Source organism: Dendrobates tinctorius, unplaced genomic scaffold, assembly GCF_039654945.1.
Source record: "Dendrobates tinctorius isolate UK_male_01 unplaced genomic scaffold, ASM3965494v1 ptg000011l, whole genome shotgun sequence".
NCBI classification, from domain to species: Eukaryota; Metazoa; Chordata; class Amphibia; order Anura; family Dendrobatidae; genus Dendrobates; species Dendrobates tinctorius.
The window spans coordinates 77,512,841-77,537,004 of NW_027361679.1; the positions used below are offsets into that span (position 1 = coordinate 77,512,841).

Sequence of the window (24,164 nt, forward strand, 5' to 3'; positions counted from 1 at the left end):
TTTTCAACTGTAACATTGCTTAGTTTAAAAAAATACAAATGCCCTGCTGCCAAGTCATATGCACCCCAATAAGCCTTTGAACTCACATACTGGATGGGCACAGGAAAATCCACTTCACATTATTCATCTTGTACTCCCATACTCTTTTCTTATGCATTGACAGCAAGGCCTCCCCTGCTGCCAAGTCATGGGCACCTCATTAAGCCTTTGAACCCACATACTGGAAGGCCACATGAAAACCCACTTCACAGTCTTAAGTTGGTCCTGCCATACAGTTTCCTTATGCATTGATTGCAAGGGCCGCCTTGACCCAAATTTGCATGCACCACAATCCCCTCTTGGCAGAAACATGGAGGAGGGCCTCCTAAAAAAAATTCCCATTACAAAGGTGCGGGCTTCCTAGACTCGTAATGCCCATACACGTAGTGAATGGGCTGATAAACATTTCCCCATAGGGGTACATTTTTTAAAAGTATACTATGGGCATCCTAGACACCCTAGCCAAAAATTGGACTGCCTGTAGCAGCACAGAACACGTTAACCCTGGTTATCTAGTGGCGGAGAAGGAATAGACCTAATGATAAATCATACTGAAATCAAACAAATAAATTAAAAATGTGAATCCAGCTATGAAAGAAAATAACAAAAGCGAGGGGAGAACACAGGTTCATAGATATGAAGCCAGAATGTGTTCAACGAGATATGTTTGTCCCTAGCAATAGTTCAGAGACAGGGATATAAATAAAAATATAATCTAATAGGATTTCACTATTTTTTTATTGGAGAGGTATACACTAGGTCATAAGAGGATGTTCCACAGATATGAAAAATGGAAAATATAACAATAAATGGGAAGAAGATATGTACATCTCATTTGTATGAGATTTCCCTAAAAGGCGGATTTCCCCTCTCTCGTGGTGCTGTCATGGGAGACCGAATAAATAGTAAATACTACAGTTTCATACAAAATTAAATTTTAAAGTATTGGGGAAAGTGGTGTTACTCATCAGCCCTTACTGAAGTTCTGCCCAGGTAGTCTAGCCTATAAACATAGTAATGTGACTTATTTAGTTTTTTATCTTTCCTAGTTATTCACAACAACGTAAAAGTGGAACTAATGCTTTTCATTTTAATTTCTTTATTTTATTCAGTCGTTGATTTACTGTATATTGTGAGCAAAGTCAAATGAACGATGACAGTATTGTATGTTTACATAATTGTGTATTCTTTAATAAAATGTTAAAAACTGATATGTCCACTTGATTTTTCTCTAGACACATGAGGTCGATTCATCAAACTTTTACGCCAGAGATATATAATAAGCTATAATTAATAAGCTTTGAAAAGGCGCAAATTATTTTATGACTTTTAGCGTCTTCACTCCAATTTGAAGCCATTCTGCCTAAATGAGCAAAGCAGGGGAGGAAGCGGGGTGTTAGAAAACCTTGCCACACCCGCCTGTCATGTTAATTACAACTGCCAGCCCTTCTAACACCAGTCCAGTTTTTCACTGGAGTAGCTTTTTTGGGGAGGCGAAGGCCACAAAGTAGGTACGCTTAATTCATTAAATTGAAATAGACATGGTAATGAATGCAAAGGATGAAAAATGTATTTAGTATCGCTCCCTCAACATATGTTAGACGTCAGATGCATTACATAGTTGGCATCTGTGTCTAACAGCCATGGCCAGAGCTGAGTTCTGCCTTCAGCTGTCAACCATTCAAATGGAATCTGTCGGCAAGTTTTTACTACCTCATCTGAGAGCAGTGTAGGCAAAGCGAAGCTGAATTCATCAATGTATCACTTAGATTAGTGGGTGCAGTTTTTAGAATTAGCAATGAAGCAGAGTTGAGGAAGCAAACCCTGCCCCCCACCAGGCTCGCCATGTACAAAGTCTATAGGCAGTGAGCTGTTTATCACAGGAGGGGGCATGTGGGACCAGTGCTCACCCACAGCTAGTCACAGCAATGATGCGCTACTGGTGCTAAAACAATCATTGTAAGCAAACAAAACTTAAAGGCCCCGTTAAACATAACGATGTCCCAGTGTACGCTCATTTCCAAGGTAAACAGCGGGTATCCAAGAGCCGTGCGACTCTTAGATACCCGATGTTTACATTAGAAACCAGCGTCGCTGATCGCTGGTCTCTCGCTGCCACACGCAGCGATGCGTGCTGGCCAGCGGGAGACCAGCGATCAAAAAACGGCCCAGGACGTTCGAGCGCAATCAGCGATACCCAGCGAGGGGGCCGGTCACTGATCCCCATCACACACAGCGATCTCGCTGGCGAGATCGCTGTGGCATCACAAAATCAGCGATTTCGCTAGCGAGATCGCTGTGTGTGACGGGGCCTTAAGAATCATAGTTGAAATCTGTGTTTTAACCTCTACCTCATGCTGTCTTCAGATTGCACACCTGATAGATTCCCTTTAAACTCTTAACGCCCTATGACTGATATATCTGTCATAGGTTTCCTAGCCCTCTTTGATGCGAGCTCCGGCAATGAGCCTGCACCTTTGATCTGATCAGCTGTCATGTGTCCGTCACAGCCGCGGGTGGAATTGTGATCCACCCGCAGCTGTTAGGCTAATTTCACATTAGCGTTTTTTTGCGCAGCGCATAGTGCGCAATAGAAGCACATGCAAAAAACGCATATTGCTTTTTTGCATGCGTTTGCGTTTTTATGTGCATTCGTTCTCTAGGGGTTAAAACCAGTGTCTACACATTTTTACGCCAAAAACGCATGCGTACAAAAACGCAGATGAACGCATGTCCATGCGCACACCTGCGTTCCCATAGACTGTAATGCGCTATTTTGACGCATTCCGTGCACAACGTGTGCATGCGTTTTTTTTACGCCTTTCGACGGACCCAAAAATGCAACTGGTTGCGTCTGGCGCACCCCTTCAAAAAAAAGCATGCGCACAAAAACGCATGCAAACGCAAGACCATGTGCATGCCATGTTAAACATAGGTACGCATGGACACGCACGATGCGCTGGGCAAAAAAACGCTAATGTGAAACCAGCCTTAACCTGTTAAATGCCGCTGTCAAACTCAAGACAGCTGCATTTAACATGGCTGCATCGGAAGCGGGTCTTAGTGGTACCCATGCCACATGACCGCAGGTCGCCGATGGGTTGGCATGACTACCCAGGGTCTGCAGGAGACCCCTGTTGTTGTCGTTGCTGGATAGCTATAAAAGTCGCCCAGTGACCAGCGCTAATAGCAGATGTGCATTTTTGTTACACATAGCAGTGGATTGTGTAACACAAGCAATCAGAAGATCGCAGCTTCTAGTCTCCTAAGGAGACTATTGAAGCACGTAAAAAGTAGAAAAAAAAGTTTACAAATATTTAAAAAATTAAAATATAAAAGTTCATATCACCCCCATTCACCCCATTCACCCCATTCAAAATAAAATAAATACACATTTGATATCGCTGTGATCAGAATCTCCCAATCCATCAATAAATAAAAATAATTAATCCGATTGGTACTTTTTTGGTGGCTGCAACATTGCAATTAAAATGCAATGACGGGCGATCAAAGCATAGCATCTATGCCAAAATGGTATCAATAAAAACGTCCGCTCGGTGCGCAAAGAATAAGCCCTCACCCAGCCCCAGATCCCAAAAAATGGAGACTCTATGAGTCCCAGAAAATGGCAGCTTTTTTACCACTTAAATAAAAAGTAACATATTTGGTATCTGCAAACTCGTATTGATCTGGAGAAACATAACGGCAGGTCAGTTTTAACATTTATTCAACATGTTATAAAAAAACAATTGTGGAATTGTATTTTTTCTGCAGTTTCACCGCACTTTTATTTTTTTCCTGTTTGCCAGTACACTATATGCTAAAACTGATAGTGTCTTTCAAAAGTACAACTCGTCCTGGATAAAACAAGCCCTCACATACCTATATTGACGGGAAAAAAAAAAGGGTATTGCTCTAGGAGCAAGGGGAGGAAAAAGAAATGCAGTAACTGAAAATACCAAGATGTTGAATGGGGTTAAAATGAATATTGTCAAAACTTGAAGTCATTCTGCAAAAAAACAAAACCTCATGCAGCCATGTCAACAGAAAAAAAAGATTTATGGCTCTTAGAAGAAGGGAGGAAAAAACTAAAGCGCACAAGTGATAAATCGCCTGGTCTGAAAGGGGTTAAAGTGAGTCTCTTAGCAAAAAATGAATGTTCAAACCAAGCACAGAATCTTTGTGCACACTTGGCACGGCCGAGCAGTTCAGTATACCTTCCTCCTTCTGATTTTCCATCCATCTCCATCCTTCTCTGGTTTCTGAGAGAGTTTTATTTGTAGCAGATTTCACATTTCTATCATCTTTTGTTGCTTTCCAGTGACTGGTCAAAAGTGCACCCTGACTTTACGGACACGCTGTATTATCACATCCCAGATACCTCCAATTGCCCCCTCAAGCTTATAGTGTTCTCACATCCCAGAAATCTCCAGTTATCCCCACTAGTTTATAGTGTTATCACCACGGCTGTGGAGTTGGAGTCGGTTCTCATTTTGGTAGAGTCGGTATAAATTGGACCGACTCCGTCTCATAAAATATATAATAAATTGGGTACAGTAGTTTAATGCAGAATGTGCTGAATATTTTTTCATAGGAATTTGGGAAAGTTATGAAATGTCCTATAAATGGCTGTTCTATTCCTGATCTAAGGCTACATTCACACACAGCATTTTGCTGCGTTTTTTGAGGATACGTTTTTCAGCTGTAAAAGCAGATCAGCTTTTTAAAAAACCGCATCACCTGAAAGGTTTTTGAGCTCATAGATGTTTTCAATAGCAAAAGCAGATTAGAAAAACACCACACAAACTGACAGGCTCATACAGCCCAAAAACGGATCCTCACAAAACAATGTGTCTGAATGTCATATCTTGAAACCCATTGACTTTGCTGGGATGCCCAGAGTCACTGCATTTTACTGCAAAAAACAGATCCACAAAAACGCTGTGTGAATCATGACCGTAGCCAGCGAGGGGCAGGGGGGCAGCTGCCCCCCCCTAGAAGCAGGGGCACACACCTATCAAAACTCGCTTGCATGCTGCAGTGCTCCTGTCCTGCACCGCAGGGGGCAATCTCCCCTCCTCTGTCCTGTCTTCTGCCATCTTCACCAGAGAGGAGGAGGGGTGCCTGCCCTGCACAGGATCCGATTCCTGGGCCCCGAGCTGGAGAAAGTTGTGCACACACTGCAGCTGGCAATAAGAGATAGTCTGCAAGAGGGACATGCTGGAAATCTGATTGGAAAAGTGAGGAAATTGGTTATTGCTGCCAGAACCCCTAAGATTGATTCCATCTTGAAGAGACGTGCTGGGAAAGGGGAAACTGTCGATCAAGCCACTCGGTGGGGCAGCACCTATTTAATGATTGAGCGATTGCATGAACTAAAACCGTTTCTTATAGATATGGCGAACCCTCAGGTAACCCTCAATGAAGGTCAATGGACACAGGTGGCGGAATTGAAGGAATTGCTTAATCACCCATTTACCGTGACTAAAAAATTACAAGCTGAGGATTTAACTCCTGGCATTTTCATAAGGGAGTGGAAGAGCTTGCTATTTTGCCTGTCCCAAAGAGGAGGTTTAATCGCAGATGGCGTTTCTGCGTCAATGAAACGGAGAGAGACACAGCTATTGGAAAATAAAAATTTTCTGGCAGCTGTTTATGTGGACCCAAGTCATCGTATACTGCTTGATGATCAACAGCTTACTAAAGGAAAAGAAGCTCTGACTGAGGTAGCAGTTAGGATGAGTGACCTACAGGAGGACTGCCAGGTGCAAGAGGACTCGGGTCCCGACAGTGCTACTGCTGCCATATCTTAATCCTCATCAGATGAGGAGTTTGACTTTGACAAGTATTTGGATGACATGGAGCAGGCAAAGCGTTGCCGCAAGGAAAAAGATTTCACTCCATCTCCTATAGCAAGCAGATTGACCATATTTCAGCAAAATGTTTCACTTGCTCTCAAAGAAATAGAAAAATTCAACCATTCATCAAAACTGACTGTGCATGAGGCAATTCCTTTATACCCAGAAATTGTTAGAGATGTTGCCCATGTGGTTACGGCTTTGCCTCCAACCCAAGTTAGTGTAGAGAGGTTGTTCTCTAGCCTTAAAATTATTAGGTCAGATTTGAGGTCATTTATGAAGGAGGATCTCATGGAGGCAATTGATATTTCTTTGAACAAATTCATAGACTGCACAAATGTTATTTAGTATGTTTTTGTTGAAAACTGTTTTTTGCCGCTTACATAGTTTATTATAGTTTTATATATAATCGATATTACATATTTACAATTTATTACAGTTTTTTGTGTTCTAAAGTTGTATTCCAATATATATTATGTTCTATCTAAATATCTTGATTATTGTATCATAAAAATGATTAAATGTCTGATGAAACGCAAATGAGTATGAGTGAAGACCAAAGTTTATTGATTCCAAAATATCATAAAGACCAATATTCCACAGAAAAAGAATCCTTTCATTTTTCTGCCATTTCTTTCCTTCTAAGCTGTAGATGCCATATACGTGTGGTTATCAAATACGTATATGGCATCTACAGCTTAGAAGGAAAGAAATGGCAGAAAAATGAAAGGATTCTTTTTTGTCTGTATGCATACCGCCCACCAGCTCAGAGGAAGAATGGTCTCCTGGAGTCATTTAAAGATAAGTTCTTGAAAAAGGCGCTATAGCCGAAACGTCAAATTTTTTTCTGTGGAATATTGGTCTTTATGATATTTTGGAATCAATAAACTTTGGTCTTTACTCATACTCATTTGAGTTTCATTTGAATTTTGTGTGCCGAGGTTTTTGTACTATATTCAGTATTGAGCACCCAGTTTATCTTTATAAATGTCTGATGGTCACATTGTACTACAATAAATTTTTCACTTAAATATAAGCAATATATGTGGGAGTCGGTGTAAGGGAAATTCAGGAGTCAGTCGCAGGTTTGGCTTACCGACTCCACAGCCCAGGTTATCACATCTCGGATTCCTTCAATTGTCTCCTATAGTTTAGAATGTTATATACCAAATTCTTCCAATTATCCTCTCAAGTTCATAGTGTTCTTACATCCTGGAGTCATATAATTGTTCCTTCTAGTTTATAGTTTGGATTCTTCCAACTGTCCCCTATAGTTTATGTTATATACCAGATTACATCAATTTTCCCATCTATTTTATAGGGTTACAACATCACGGATACCTCCAAATTGACCCCTATAGTTTATAGTGTTCTCACATCATGGAGTCCTATAACTGTTCCTTCTAGTTTATAATTTGATCACATCCCAGATTCCTCCAATTGTCCCCTATAGGCTGTATTATCACATCTCAAATTCCTCTTAATTCCCTTTAGTTCAAACCCGGTCAAAGTGTAGCCCGCGTGCAACATCCAGCCCTCTGGCTGTTCCAATCTGGCTTGCAGACCAAGACAGCCGAGGGGCTGAAAACTGTGGCCGCACCGCGCCCACCCGCTTGCTGTCTCCACTGTCACTCTCCATCAACACTAACTGAATTCACCAATCAACATGTGAAACAGCTGACGCAATGACGTCAGAAACAGCGCTGTGGGGCTGGGGCCATGATACTATATATGGGGGAGCTGGGGCCATCATATTGTATATATGGGAGCTGGGGCCATCATACTGTATATATGGGAGCTGGGGCCATCATACTTTATATGAGGGGAACTGGGGCAATCACTGTATATATGGGGGCTGGGGCCATCATACTTTACATATGGGGGGAACTGGCACCATCATACTGTATATATGGGGGCTGGGGCCATCATACTATATATGGGGGAACTGGGGCCATCATACTGTATATCTGGGGGGAACTGGGGCGATCATACTGTATATATGGGGGCTGGGGCCACCATACTATATATGGGGGAACTGGGGCCATAATACTGTATATATGGGGAACTGGTGCCATCATACTGTATATATGGGGGGAACTGGGGCCATTATACTGTATATATGAGGGCTGTGGCCATCATACTTTATATTTGATGAGGGGCTGGGGCCATCAGACTGTAGATATAGAGGAACTGGTGCCATCATACTGCATATATGGGGGCTGGGGCCATCATACTGTATATATGAGAACTGGGTCCATCATGATATATATATATATATATATATATATATATATAGATATATATATGGGGAGAACTAGGTCCATCCTTGGTCTGGGTCAACTCAAAGTCCCACGGATTCCAGTACCACCTTTATGCTGATGACACTCAGATCTACCTCTCTGCTGTTCAGAATCCCAGAGTGTCTATCAGCCATATCCTCCTTCTCCTCTCGCTTCCTCAAGCTCAATGTGGACAAATCTGAACTCATCATCTTTCCTCCATCTCACAGATCTTCCTTACCCGACCTAGCTATAACAATTAATGCCATCACGCTTTCCCCAGTACCGGAAGTCCGCTGCCTCAGAGTAACCTTTGACTCTGCCCTGTCCTTCAAACCGCACATCCAAGCTCTTTCTACCTCCTGTCGCCTCCAGCTCAAAAATATTTCCAGAATCCGTCCTTTCCTCAACCCTCAATCTACTAAAATGCTTGTGCATGCCCTCATCATCTTCTGCCTTGACTACTGTAACATCCTTTTCTGTGGTCTCCCTGCTAACACCCTCGCATCTCTCCAGTCCATCCTTAACTCTGTTGCCTAATTCATCTCTCTCCTCGCTACTCCTCCGCTTCTCCCCTCTGCAAATCTCTTCACTGGCTCCCATTCCCTCAGCGTATCCAGTTCAAATTACTAATACTGACCTACAAGGCCATCTATAACCTGTCTCCCCCATATGTCTCTGAACTAATCTCCTGATACCTTCCCTCACGTAATCTCCGGTCATCCCAAGACCTCCTTCTCTCCTCCACACTTATTCGCTCCTCATCCAAACGCCTCCAAGACTTCTCCCGAATAGCCCCTATCCTCTGGAATTGTTTGCCCCAATAAGTCCAACTAGTAACCACATTTGTTACTTATATGGGGAGAACTGGGACCATCCTACTATATATATGGGGAGAACTAGGGCCATCATACTATATATGTGGTGAAAACTGGGGCCATATATAGGGGCAGTGGGGACAATGATACTATATACAGGGGGCAGTGGGGCCCATCATACTATATACACGGGGCAGTGGGGACATCACATTGTATATAGGGGCTATGTAGCCATTTTACTATATGGGGAGCTATGAGGTCCTCAATGTATAATAAAGGACTTTGAGGACCACAATATTGTGTATTGTGGGTTGTAAGACCATCATTCTGTGTATGCAGAGCTGTGTGGGCACTCAGGACATTATTTGTTATAAACGGGGACAATAATAGTTTTGATATGGGCATTCAGGTTCCAATATTTTTTTTTGGGTGGGGACATAGTTAACCTGAAATGGACACTCAAGGGCATTTGTTGCTGGAAGGGGGCTCTTGGGATATTATATCCTTCAAAGGAGCATACAGGTCTTTGCACAGATCAGTTCTGCTCCCAGAGCTCTGGAGTAAGCTCTGTTCTGCTCCCAGAGCTCTGGAGTAAGCTCTGTTCTGCTCCCAGAGCTCTGGAGTAAGCTCTGTTCTGCTCCCAGAGCTCTGGAGTAAGCTCTGTTCTGCTCCCAGAGCTCTGGAGTAAGCTCTGTTCTGCTCCCAGAGCTCTGGAGTAAGCTCTGTTCTGCTCCCAGAGCTCTGGAGTAAGCTCTGTTCTGCTCCCAGAGCTCTGGAGTAAGCTCTGTTCTGCTCCCAGAGCTCTGGAGTAAGCTCTGTTCTGCTCCCAGAGCTCTGGAGTAAGCTCTGTTCTGCTCCCAGAGCTCTGGAGTAAGCTCTGTTCTGCTCCCAGAGCTCTGGAGTAAGCTCTGTTCTGCTCCCAGAGCTCTGGAGTAAGCTCTGTTCTGCTCCCAGAGCTCTGGAGTAAGCTCTGTTCTGCTCCCAGAGCTCTGGAGTAAGCTCTGTTCTGCTCCCAGAGCTCTGGAGTAAGCTCTGTTCTGCTCCCAGAGCTCTGGAGTAAGCTCTGTTCTGCTCCCATAGCTCTGGAGTAAGCTCTGTTCTGCTCCCATAGCTCTGGAGTAAGCTCTGTTCTGCTCCCATATCTCTGTAGTAAACTCAGTTCTGCTCCCATCTCTGTAGCAAGCTCAGTTCAGCTCCCATAGCTCTGTAGTAAGCTGTTCTGCTCCCATAGCTCTGTAGTAAGCTCTGTTCTGCTCCCATAGCTCTGTAGTAAGCTCTGTTCTGCTCCCATAGTTCTGTAGTAAGCTCTGTTCTGCTCCCATAGCTCTGTAAGCAAGCTCTGTTCCGCTCCCATAGCTCTGTAGTAAGCTCAGTTCTGCTCTCATATCTCTGGAGTAAGCTCTGTTCTCCCATATCTCTGTAGTAAACTCAGTTCTGCTCTCATATCTCTGTAGTAAGCTCAGTTCTGCTCCCATATCTCTGTAGTAAGCTCAGTTCTGCTCCCATATCTCTGTAGTAAGCTCAGTTCTGCTCCCATATCTCTGTAGTAAGCTCAGTTCTGCTACCATATCTCTGTAGTAAGCTCTGTTCGGCTCCCTTATCTCTGTAGTAAGCTCTGTTCTGCTCCCTTATCTCTGTAGTAAGCTCTGTTCTGCTCCCTTATCTCTGTAGTAAGCTGTTCTGCTCCTATATCTCTCTAGTAAGCTCGGTTCTGCTCTCTTATCTCTGTAGTAAACTCCGTTCTGCTCCCCTAGCTCTGCAGTAAGCTCGGTTCTGCTCCCATATCTCTGTAGTAAGCTCAGTTCTGCTCCCATATCTCTGTAGTAAGCTCAGTTCTGCTCCTATATCTCTCTAGTAAGCTCAGTTATGCTCCCATATCTCTGTAGTAAGCTCGGTTCTGCTATCATATCTCTGTAGTAAGCTCGGTTCTGCTCCTACAGTACACTCACTGGCCACTTTATTAGGTACACCTGTCCAACTGTGTGTTAAGACTTAATTTCTAATCAGCCAATCACATGGCGGCAACTCAGTGCATTTAGGCATGTAGACATGGTCAAGACAATCTCCTGCAGTTCAAACCGAGCATCAGTATGGGGAAGAAAGGTGATTTGAGTGCCTTTAAACGTGGCATGATTGTTGGTGCCAGAAGGGCTGGTCTGAGTATTTCAGAAACTGCTGATCTACTGGGATTTTCACGCACAACCATCTCTAGGGTTTACAGAGAATGGTCCGAAAAAGAAAAAAAATCCAGTGAGCGGCAGTTCTGTGGCCGGAAATGCCTTGTTGATGCCAGAGGTCAGAGGAGAATGGGCATACTGGTTCGAGCTGATAGAAAGGCAACAGTGACTCAAATTGCCACCCGTTACAACCAAGGTAGGCAGAAGAGCATCTCTGAACGCACAGTGCGTCGAACTTTGAGGCAGATGGGCTACAGCAGCAGAAGACCACACTGGGTACCACTCCTCTCAGCTAAGAACAGGCATCTGATGGCTACTTTCAGCAGGATAATGCGCCATGTCATAAAGCTCGAATCATCTCAGATTGGTTTCTTGAACATGACAATGAGTTCACTGTACTCAAATGGCCTCCTCAGTCACCAGATCTCAATCCAATAGAGCATCTTTGGGATGTGGTGGAACGGGAGATTCGCATCAGGGATGTGCAGCCGACAAATCTGCGCCAACTGTGTGATGCCATCATGTCAATATGGTCCAAAATCTCTGAGGAATGCTTCCAGCACCTTGTTGAATCTCTGCCACGAAGAATTGAGGCAGTTCTGAAGGCAAAAGGGGGTCCAACCCGTTACTAGCATGGTGTACCTAATAAAGTGGCCAGTGAGTGTATATCTCTCTAGTAAGGTCGGTTCTGCGCCCTTATCTACGTAGTAATCCATCCTTCTCGTGTCTATGTAGTCAGATTGCTTCTGTTACAGTATCTTTGTAGGCAGTAAGCTTGGTTTTGCTCCCATATCTATGCAGCAAGCTCCGTTCTATTTATATATCTATGAATAAGCCTGTTATCTCTGCAGCTTTAATACAGCAGCCAGAGATAAGTTTGGCAAAGGTGGGCGACTGCAACTTGAGGGCCACTGCCTTGTGATTGCCCCCCAGGCTGAAAAGTGCCAGCCAGCCCCTGCATGTGGGGCTCATATGCTGGACGTGGGGAGGATGAGTGGGGCTCATATGATATATAGAAGGGGCTGTATTCCAGTTCAAACGGTATAGAGTGTGATGTCAGCATACTAAATTCTGCTCAATATTAAGTGATACAATTAATATAATGTTATTAATAGTAATCCAAATTAATTTCTGCCTATTGGTTCGGCCCTCCACAACAATTACGGTCTCATGTAGCCTCTCAGGAGAATTGCCCACCCCTGCTCTAATTTATAGTTTTATGACACCCCAATTCCCTGCACTCATTTCCCTGTCTTTTTTTTTTTTTTTTTTTTTTTTTAAGTAAAAAAGCACTCTCCACACATGCTCGAGGTCTACAATTGAAAGTTTATTTGTTCAAATACACCAAAGGAGCCGCAAGCACTTTCTTGACAAATATACAGAAAAAACGTACGGTAATGTTATGGCAAACACTCATGTCAAATCTGTCCAATATATCTGTACTTTTTAAAAACAAAAAAATAAAGAGTGGATGGTTAGCTTGTGCATCTTCTTAAAAATAACTCCAAATAGTATTTGTCATGCCAGCTTATCACTACAACTAAAATTTACGAAGTAGGTGCAAAGGGTGTGGGGGTGGGTATGGGGGTTAAAGGCCTTGCATTTTCCCCTGTACCAACTGCTTACACAGTTCAGTAGGAAACTTAAGTTATACAAATACAGCAGGCAAACTGACTAATGGACTATGCGTTTTATGTTCTTATCCGCAGTCTCAAATTGTGCTAAATGCTTGATCAACAGTATGGCACATTTTGGTCCGTGATGGTGGTGTTTTAGCTTGTTGGGAGTATAAATTGGGGGAAATGAAAAGTGTACTTCAGGGACAGTCAGGACAGGGCGATTTAACAGCAGATTCTGGATGTTTAAATAATTTTGGTTTTCATTTGTTGGTTTGCATGTCTATATACAGACACATGTATGTTGTTTAAATGCCAAGTATAATTGCACAGATGAAGGCAATGTGTAGAGATCGCTTATAGGAAATAGTCAGGAGTGCGTCGGGTAACATGCGGCTCTCCGCGCCGAGGAGCAGGATCAAATTGGAGACTGCAGGGAAAAGAAAAAATAAAGTTAGGATTTAAAAAAAAAAAAAAAAAAAAAGTGAACTATCAGCAAGGCAGCCTAGAGACAATATGCAATCATTCATTTGAAACAGTCAAACAAGCCTAAAGAAATTATTACAATCTTCAGTAAGTTTCACCTGTAAAAGTCAATCAGGAAAAAAAAAAAAAAATACTGTAAATGATGGTAAAGCCATATTTTTTTGCTGAACAGTTCTCTATCACATGACATCCTTAACCCCTGGAGCTTTTTTTGGGGTTTGCGTTTTCACTCATCTCCTTCCCAGAGTCATAACTTTTTTATTTATCCGTCAATATGGCCATGTGTGGGCTTATATTTTGCGGGACGAGTTGTACTCTTGAACGACACCATTGTTTTACCATGTCGTGTACTAGTAAACGGGAAAAAAAATTCCAAGTGCAGTGAAATTGTAAAAAAAGTGCAATCCAATTGTTTGGCTTTTTAACTAGGTTCACTAAATGCTAAAACTGACCAGTGACTGACTCTCCATGTAAGTACGAGTTCATAGGCACCAGACATGTCTAGGTTCTTTATCTAAGTGGTGAAAAAAAAAATCCAAACTTTGCTAAAAAAAAAAAAAAAAAAAAAAAATTGTGCCATTTTCCAATACCCGTAGCGTCTTCATTTTTCATGATCTCGGGTTGGGTGGGAGCTTATTTTTTGCATGCCGGGCTGACGTTTTTAGTGATACAATTTTGGTGCAGATACAATCTTTTGATCGCCCGTTATTGCATTTTAATGCAATGTCGCGGCAACCAAAAAAAAAAAAACCGTAATTCTGGTGTTTTGACTTTTCTCACTACGTCGTTCAGCGATCAAGTTAATTCTTTTTTACTGATAGACCTAGCTATTCTGAACGCGGCAATACCGAATGTATGTTTGATTTTATTTTTGTTTTATTTTGAATGGGGCGAAAGAGGGGTGATTTCAACTTTTATATCTTTTTAATTTTTTTATATTTTTAAACACTTTTTTTTACTTTTGGCATACTTCAATATTTTCCAGTAAGTGCTGCTGGAGAAAATACCACATATAGTGTCTTATCCAAGATATAAATGGTTTGATACAATTGAATTGTACTCACCAGATGGAGCTATCATTGAGCTTGTTGGAATATTCGCTGCAGCAGATCCAATGGTCCATTAATGACCATCCATAGGAAAAATAATTGGGTAGATGTGGACTTATCCTGTGCTGCTAAATAACTGAAGAATCCAATAAATCATAAAATGTGGTTTTATGCAACGCATTTCAAAGTTCCAAGAATACTTCATCAGGAAATACCACAATTGTGAATTGTGGTATTTCCGGATGAAGTAGTCTTGGAACTTTGAAACACGTTGAATAAAACCACAATTTATGATAATTTACTGGATTCTTCAGTTATTCAACAGCGCAGGATAAGTCCACATCTACCCAATAGTCTCCATAGGAGACTAGAAGCTGCCACAACTCAATCAGCTCTGCTACATAGAGGCGATGGTCATATCGCCTCTGTGTAGTAGAATTGCTCACTTGCTATGAGTGGCGAACAGGACCTTCGGTTGTCATACCGACACACTGGTGACCCACAATCTCGTGAGATGGGTCACCGGTGTGCATATTTCCGGCGCGATTGCCAGAAGTGCTTGTTAAATGCCGCTGTCAAAGTTTGACAGCAGCATTTAGCTGGTTAATAGCCGCAGGTGGATCGCGATTTCACCCGCGGCTATTTCGGAGACACGTCAGCTGTTCAAAACAACTGACATGTCCCGGGAAAGATGTGGGCTCACCGCCGAAGCCCACGTCAAAGGGAAGGAGCCTGACATCTGCATACATATACGCCCGATGTTGGAAAGGGGTTAAGGGTATTTTCCAACAGACCAAAAGCCACTGCAGACTTGTGCTGGCACTGACAGGCTGCAAATTCAACAGTGTTAGATTTTCTTCCACAGTGGGTGAATGAGGTATTGAGAAATCTCAGTTACAATGCTGCTAAAATGATATCCTGCAGAAAACATGACATTGGAGCATATACTGTTTGAGGCTGAAACAAAATCCTTTGCAGATGCCTTTTCCTGGAGGTACCTGGGCCACGAGTTAGGTACCCGCTGATCTATTCAGTGATTTTTGCTATTATAGACAGGTTTACATTACATGAAGCCACTTACAAGGAGTATTTTAGGGTGTCGTCCAGTTCCATTATAGCTGCCTGATTTCCACAACGGTAACAGTAATTAGGTGCACTGAAAATGGTAACCACATTCCTGTCATGACACCAGTTGTAGCCCTGTAAGACAAGAGACGGATGTAATACAGATGTAACACTGGGGGAAAAAAAAAGAAAGAATCTAAACAAAATCCATATTTATTTCTCCTGTCATGTTCTGGTGACTCTGATTTTTCACAAAATTGTGGTGTACATTTGCGTTTCGCTTGCATTTGAGAATCTCTTTTTCTTGTGTTGGAGTTAAAAGGATGTTAAGTCACAACACCCAAACATTGGTATTAAATGCATTATATGGCAAAAACATTTTGCGCCTCACTAGACCTGTCTTGAAGTCTGGAGTAGCTATTATTTTGGTGCATAATATGGGGTGTAAAGAAGCCAATTCTGAGTTTATCAGCGCAAAAATACATTTCTTCCGAAGTTGTACATTTTTTCTTTTTAGGTATACTAAAAGACATGTTGTGTCTTTAAAGGTGATTTCCAGTATTTTTTTTCCTTATAGGCTTCCTCTAAGTAAATAGTATCAAACTGGCGTTACTCATTGCTGTTTTCTGCACTGCCTCTCCACAACTGGCCCAACCTAAAATATAACTTGTGACCACTACTATTCACCGACTCAGCGGTCTTGTGCCAACTACCTCTGCATCAACGCTATGCCTAGCGATTTTCCCAGGGGTCACGTGCATGTTTACTAAACACAATTTTAAAGAACGTCTATTCAGCCACTTAGTACCCCATGAACCTACACTACAGATTCCACTATTAACCTACAGATACAAGGGTTAACCTGCAGATTAATATGGTTAGAAAGGTGACCGGCCGCAGTACTGAAAGTGCAACTCCTGGGAGAAAAATTAATTTTGCTCCTACTGGGAGCTGCTAGCTTTCAGTCGGAGTAGCGGCTACAGTCATCACAGCACAGAGTGCTAGTTGTAAGCACACCCAAACGCAGCTCAGTCTCCAGTGTAGTCAGTCAGCCAAAGTGCCGGGAAGTGCTTATAGCCACCACTCTCAGTGCTGTGAGCAGTGACTACAGCCATATCAGCACGCCTGTATGACTAAAAGCCAGGAGGAATAAAGTTTATTTTGTCCGACGATACACTTTTTCAGTAAGGAGTTTGAATACCTTTCTAACAGTATTAACCTGCAGATTAGCACTATATCTAAAGGTTAATAGTTTTATCAGAGATGACATGTTCCCTTTAAGAGGCTCTGATCTTTCTTAGAATTTTTTTTTGCCATGCTCCTGCTCCCATTCTGGTCACGGGAACCAGCAAAAGTTTTCATGCTGCTCCAATTGGAAATTGAGTATTCTGCCCAGATTATTGTACCTAGAACAATCAACCTAACCTCATCTGAAACCAAAAACTGTGGGTATCAACATGACACCAGGATCTAAACTATTTTTCATTTAGCCACCTTTTAGGTCACGATTGTATTACATATGACCTTGACAGCGAAAGGGTTAAACATTTTTTTTTTGGTTTTTTTTAAATCATGGATGTATTTGCCAGTGGATTATAGTCTTTTAGTTTTCAACTTTTTTTTCACCTTAAAAATGAATGAAAATCCAGCAATGTCTCTCTAAAACTCCCACCCTGTCTCATTCTGCAATACAACTGAAGTACGGTATATTACAATGCAATATACAATACGTAATGCTAAACGATCCTGGTGTTTTGATGTACTGCTTCCAGGCATACCTCCATTACAAGTTGATGAGCACGTGACACCAAAGTGAGTCCATTGGCATGGTTAAAAGTTTCAGAAATATCCTGTCCAAAAGTGTAGCCAGCACCTCGAGGGGAAATGCCCCAACCACCACGATCATCTGGATCCGACCACAAAAGGTCACACATTGGCCCCTAGAAGAAGAATACAAATTTAGCAGACAAGAAAAACAGCAAATAGTAAACACAATTGCTCATATTTATCAATGATGACTTCAACTGCGACAAATCGTCATGGCATGTTCATAAGTTGCTCGTTTTAAGCTTTTTTTTTTTTCCCGGCACCAAAAACCAGAATGGTGGCAGGGAAAAAATGTCAAAATATGTGCACTTTTTGGAGTATTTTTCACCTATTAATTGTAATGGGTGAAAAACGCTGAAAGAATTGACATGCTGCATTTTGGAAAACCACAGCAGGGCTCAAAATACGATCAGAAAGAAAAACCTTAGACGGCATGAAACTTCAGAAATCTCATTGCTTATTCTGGTACTGTAAAGTGCTGTGTATTTTATGCACAAAATATGCTACGTAAAACACGCAACAAAAACGCCACATGTGAACATGCCCTTCATGTGCACATTTCAACTCCGCCACTCCATATTCACCAAACGCCTCATCTTAATGGTACATTTGGTGCCAACTTTTCAAGCATTGTAGTACACCTTCCAATGTGCAATAAGGGAAGGCGAGTTTCACATTTTGCACATTGATACAGAAAATTTGCACAAATTGTGACTTATAAAACATGTTAATTTATTTCCCAATGTTAGAAAAAAAGGAAAAACAATGTGTCATACAGTACAGACCAAAAGTTTGGACACACCTCATTCAAAGAGTTTTCTTTATTTTCATGACTATGAAAATTGTAGATTCACTCTGAAGGCATCAAAATTATGAATTACCAAATGTCGAATTATATAATTAACAAAAAAGTGTGAAACTGAAAATATGTCTTATATTCTAGGTTCTTAAAAGTAGCCACCTTTTGCTTTGATTACTGCTTTGCACATTCTTGGCATTCCCTTGATGAGCATCAAGAGGTAGTCACCGGAAATGGTCTTCCAACAGTCTTGAAGGAGTTCCCAGAAATGCTTAGCACTTGTTGGCCCTTTTGCCTTCACTCTGCGGTCCAGCTCACCCCAAACCATTTCGATTAGGTTCAGGTCTGGTGACTGTGGAGGCCAGGTAATCTGGCATAGCACCCCATCACTCTCCTTCTTGGTCAAATAGCCCTTACACAGCCTGGAGGTGTGTTTGGGGTCATTGTCCTGTTGAAAAATAAATGGTCCAACTAAACGTAAACCGGATGGAATAGCATGCCGCTGCAAGATGCTGTCGTAGCCATGCTGGTTCAGTATGCCTTCAGTTTTAAATAAATCCCCAACAGTGTCACCAGTAAAGCACCCCCACACCATCACACCTCCTCCTCCATGCTTCACGGTGGGAACCAGGCATGTAGAGTCCATCACCTTTTCTGCGTCACACAGACACGGTGGTTGGAACCAAAGAACTCAAATTTGGACTCATCAGACCAAAGCACAGATTTCCACTGGTCTAATGTCCATTCCTTGTGTTCTCTAGCCCAAACAAGTCTCTTCTGCTTGTTGCCTGTCCTTAGCAGTGGTTTCCTAGCAGCTATTTTATCATGAAGGCCTGCTGCACAAAGTCTCCTCTTAACAGTTGTTGTAGAGATGTGTCTGCTGCTAGAACTCTGTGTGGAATTGACATGTTCTCTAATCTGAGCTGCTGTTAACCTGCGATTTCTGAGGCTGGTGACTCGGATGAACTTCTCCTACGCAGCAGAGGTGACTCTGGGTCTTCCTTTCCTGGGGCGGTCCTCATGCGAGCCAGTTTCTTTGTAGCGCTTGTTGGTTTTAGCCACGCACTTGGGGACACTTTCAATGTTTTCCCAATTTTTCAGACTAACTGACCTTCATTTCTTAAAGTAATGAAGGCCACTCGTTTTTCTTTACTTAGAATTTGTATTATGGCAAGAAAAAAGCAGCTAACAGTCTATTCAGTAGGACTATCAGCTGTGTATCCACCAGACTTCTGCACAACACAACTGATGGTCCCAACCCCATTTATAAAGCAAGAAATCCCACTTATTAAGCCTGACAGGGCACACCTGTGAAGTGAAAACTATTTCCGGTGACTACCTCTTGAAGCTCATCAAGAGAATGCCAAGAGTGTGCAAAGCAGTAATCAAAGCAAAAGGTGGCTACTTTGAACAACCTAGAATATAAGACATATTTTCAGTTGTTTCACACTTTTTTGTTAATTATATAATTCCACATGTGTTAATTCATAGTTTTGATGCCTTCAGAGTGAATCTACAATTTTCATAGTCATGAAAATAAAGAAAACTCTTTGATTGAGAAGGTGTGTCCAAACTTTTGGTCTGTACTGTATATCAGGAGAGTAGAAACAGAAGCGCAGAAAACAGTGCACAAACAAGTCAAACATGTGTATAAAAAGGCTTTATTTAACACCAATGCCTGAAAGACAGAAAATGTATTTAAAAACACCATAAAATCAAAAAGAACATGGACAATTCAAGCCTGACAAGGTATACCAAAAGGGCAATATTGGATAAAGGTGCAGCTGTGAATAAGTGACACACACAGATCACTGCCCGGGCGGCATGTAGAGGATAACGAATATTCCAGTCCAAAATATAAATAAATGCTATGGTATTATAGCTAATGCTTGATAATATATTACAAAATGATTCCAAGTTGCTAATTTACTAATACCATAAGCGCCCTGAGCAGAGATCATGCGCTAGACACATATATAAAAACATTATAGACTGAGCGCACTCCATGCAACTGTTATAAAGATCAAAAAATAACTCACAAACTAGCCAAAGCTGGGACACTATGCACCATTTTATTGCTCAGGTGAATGCAATATACAGAGAAATAATTTATGCGCAAAGCCAAGAGTCATGTAAAAAATTGCTCAAAGCCAGAAAGGCTGGTATGGTAGATAATTAATGAAATGTTATCACTTTGCAATAACAATGCTATATCCAGAGCGCTCACAGCAGTGGCCATGTGGTACATACAAATACATGCATAAGAGTAACAGATAGACACACACTGCAATCACATAGTTACCCAAAGCCCAGGTTACACCATCAGGTCTGTCCGGCCCGACGCGTGTCGCTGACCCCACAACAGCTTCGTCAGGGAAGTAGCGCATGATCTCTGCTCAGGGCGCTTATGGTATTAGTAAATTAGCACGTTGGAAAAATTTTGTGATACTATATTATCAAGCATTAGCTATAATACCATAGCATTTATTTATATTTTGGACTGGAATATTAGTTATCCTTTACATGCCGCCGTGGCAGTGATCTGTATGTGTCACTTATTCACAGCTGCACCTTTATCAAATATTGCCCTTTTGGTATACCTTGTCAGGCTTGAATTGTCCATGTTCTTTGTGATTTTATGGTGTTTTTAAATATATTTTCTGTCTGTCAGGCATTGGTGTTAAATAAAGCCTTTTTATACACATATTTGACTTGTGTGTGCACTGTTTTCTGCGCTTCTGTTTCTACTCTCCCAATTTACAGTGTTTTTGGCGCATAGTAGCACCCGGTTTATTCACTGTGTAATACTAAGTGTGGTGCCCACCTTTTCTTTCATCATTTCTGTAGTGTATATCACACATTATCGTAGAATCTTGCAAAAATTGCAACTTTATTATGCATAACAATTGATGCACATTTATACATTTGGTGTAGGCATTTACGCCAAGGATTTGCTGCACACTGTGCAATTTTGGGCACAAAAACACTAATAAATGCTCCCACTATTGGTTATACACCACAGTTATATCTGTCTCTTACATGTATATTGTAATCCTCGTCCATCTAGTACAGACACAGTAAGAGTCATGCCTTAAGTAGACTAGCTACAACTCTACAATCACATTTTATTTTGGAGTTTTCCAGTTTTTCTATAAGCTATAGCCACCATGGAAAACTGCTCCCATGTCTAGCACTGCCACTCCAAATGTCTCCTGGTCCAGAAGTGAATATCCCAACCACCAATCTGCTGATCCTACAGTCAATCACTTTGACACAACTTGTCTGGAAAAAGCCATGAATGCACCACCCAGTGGATTTTTCTTACACCACTGGAGTTGTGCATTAAAGTCCCCTTTCCCTGGTCATATACTCACCCTCCGGCATCTTCACCGGTTTTCGGGACCACTCTGGTCCTGTGGCGCTATCTCGTGAGCGCAGCTTCTGAGTGGCCAGAACTCACAAGCTACATCATAAGCTCTCAATACAAGTCTGAGAGCCAGAAAAAGGCTTTCATAGACTACGTGTGCAAGGTTTACCAGACAAGTTAGAATAGCAGAAGTCTATTAACCTCAACTGCAAGAAACGCTAACGACTCTACAGAACATTCTTAGCAACCTTCATGACAAAACGTTCTACATACCGTGGTGACATAGGACTCCTTCCACTAGTGTGATTAGTTTCTATATCTATCTTGTTAGATTTTAGGGGCCAGTAGACTAGTGTAACAGCTGTCCATACACCGTTACTTGCAATAAATATTCACAATGGACAGAAAAGCAGGAGTAATGCTAGCAATGCGCCTATACACTCGCTACAGACGAAGACGTGTCTATCAAGATTCCTACGGCTGCAACATTGTGGTAGCTACATTAATACCTCATGTGGGACTTCTTGTAAGCGATCCAGAGCACGAATATGATCCAGCGTATCAATAGACGGGGAAAGACCTCCATGAAGACAGAAGATCTAAGAAGAGAAAAAAAAGATTAAGTGATACGTTTTTCATACCATTGACCAACTTTTTTTTTTTTTTTTTTTTAAAGAGTAACTGTGATTTTAATTTCTATTTCATAAAACAATAAACACACACACATATAATATTAAATTTTATATTAAATTTTCAATTCACAGGTAAAATGAGTATTCAATGGAGACAGATTTTCCCATTACTGAGATAGAATCTTATCAGTACTAGCAGTCATCAATGTAGATAGAAGATGTGAGCAGGAAGGAGGAGCTCGGCCTCTAGCTCCTCCCATTCTTCTCCTTCCTTCCCTCTACATAGAATCTTATCTGCACCAACTGCCATCTCCCATCAAAGTAATATAAGAATCTGAATTGAAAATTTTGAGAACAAATGATCAGTCCAGTGGGAGAGAAAAAAGTATTTCTTTAATAAGATATGTTACAAAGTTTTTTATTTTCATGTGCACTATTAATTTATTTAAAAAAAAAATGAAACCAATGATGACTCTTCAAAAAGGTTGCCCACTACTTGGTCAACTCTCTCATTCCCCATGTTTGGATTTGTTAAATTAAAAACGCTTATACTCCCCTCCTGTGCCGGCGCCATTCTAGTGTTGTAGGCACTCGCATTCCTGGAGCTCACGTGAGGTTGATACATCACATGAGCCCTGCGACCAATCAGCGCTGAAGTCACCGGCCCCGCCTTCAGGCAAATTGAACATCAAGAGGAAGTTGGAGCAGCCGCAGCCCTAACTCCCTGATGATGATCAATACATCTGAAGGTGGGGATAATGATGCCAGTGCTGATTGGGCGCAGAGCTCGTATGATGTAACGACCTCACGTGCGAAACAGGAACACAGTTGGGTGCCAACACCACTGGAATGGCGCCGACTCCGGAGGTGAGTATTTGTATCTGGAGGTGGTTGTATTTTAAACAGGCCAAACATGAGGAATGAGAAGGATTTGTCCTAGTGGTGGATAACCCCCATTAATTTAAGAAATATATATAGCTGGCATCTATCACATGCTACAAAGCATCATTTAAGCAGCACAATCCATTTTTTTACAAAGTAAAAATAAAAACAAACTTAAACTCTGGCTACTATGATAAGCAATACTGGAGCGCATCCTATAAAAGAGAAAGTACCTCATTAACGGCTTACAATATACATGAACAACATAAAGAGGTCATCGAGGGGGCGATGTGTGCATGGCACGGATGGGTTTGGGAAATCGATACACTGTCATGGCAGACACAGGTCTAACAATATTCTCCATGGATGTTTTGTCCACAGCCAAATAGGATAGCTGTCGGCATTAAGCAGAAGTATTGCAGTGCATTACATGAGCCACCAGGCTCAGTCTGGTTCATCATGTTCCCTGACGGGAACCAGAAAGCAAAGTTACATTGTAAATAAAGTGTGTCGGTGGAACAGCAACTAAAGCGAGAAAATAAAGCTATAGTTGACCCAGAGCTGCTTGTAATTATTTTTCCTAATGAGGGTTTTTTTTTCTTTTCACTGCTGACTGTGTGGTATAAATGTCCGATCTGGTAAGTAATATAGAACACACACCAGACAATGTCAGCAGTCCACTCTCTCTTTCGTTCAAAGACAAAGATAGCACATATTTGTATCTTGGGGAGAAGAAAATACATACCTGGCCATCAACTAAAGCAGTTAATGGTAAGTAGTCGAAGAGATCTGTGAAATACTTCCATACATTTGCATTCCCGTATTTCCGTAGACACTCATCGTAGAAACCATAGACTTGAGTAATTTGTCGAGACTCATGGTTCCCTCTCAATATTGTGATGCGTTCTGGGTAACGAACCTAGGTAGGAAAACATACATTTAAATGCCTATATATATACACATACTTAAAATCAAATTATTATTTGCCATAGGAAATTATAATTAGAGAAAGTCATTTAATGACGCCAGTCTGCACTTCATTGGCCACTGCTATAAGCACCTGTCTAATAAAAAGTCAAGATCACCTCTACTATAAAAACGGTCTTAATTTGTAGAATGCACTTAAGCGAGGTCAGCATCGAAAAGTTTCTCCACATTTATTGGTGGCAATATGTCTCTAATCTTCTGTTACACCAAAAGTCACATAAGGAGACTGACCCGACCAAGGCGACAAACATGAACTCCATCAATCCTCCAGTAATGTTTATTG

General features: G+C 41.7%; 1 protein-coding gene across 1 annotated transcript in view; it reads right to left on the bottom strand.

Annotated features, from left to right (window-relative positions):
• Positions 1-12,477: 12,477 nt before the first annotated feature.
• The window catches only part of PPP2CB (protein phosphatase 2 catalytic subunit beta), a 46,489-nt gene continuing 34,802 nt past the window's right edge, over positions 12,478-24,164 (bottom strand). Inside the window, exons 3-7 of the mRNA XM_073543487.1 lie at positions 23,640-23,813; positions 21,890-21,979; positions 17,166-17,327; positions 15,404-15,522; positions 12,478-13,217 (exon numbers count right to left, since the gene is read on the bottom strand). Of these exons, the coding sequence (XP_073399588.1) occupies positions 13,145-13,217; positions 15,404-15,522; positions 17,166-17,327; positions 21,890-21,979; positions 23,640-23,813 (618 nt within the window). The 3' untranslated portion in view covers positions 12,478-13,144. The remainder of the gene's footprint in view (positions 13,218-15,403; positions 15,523-17,165; positions 17,328-21,889; positions 21,980-23,639; positions 23,814-24,164) is intronic.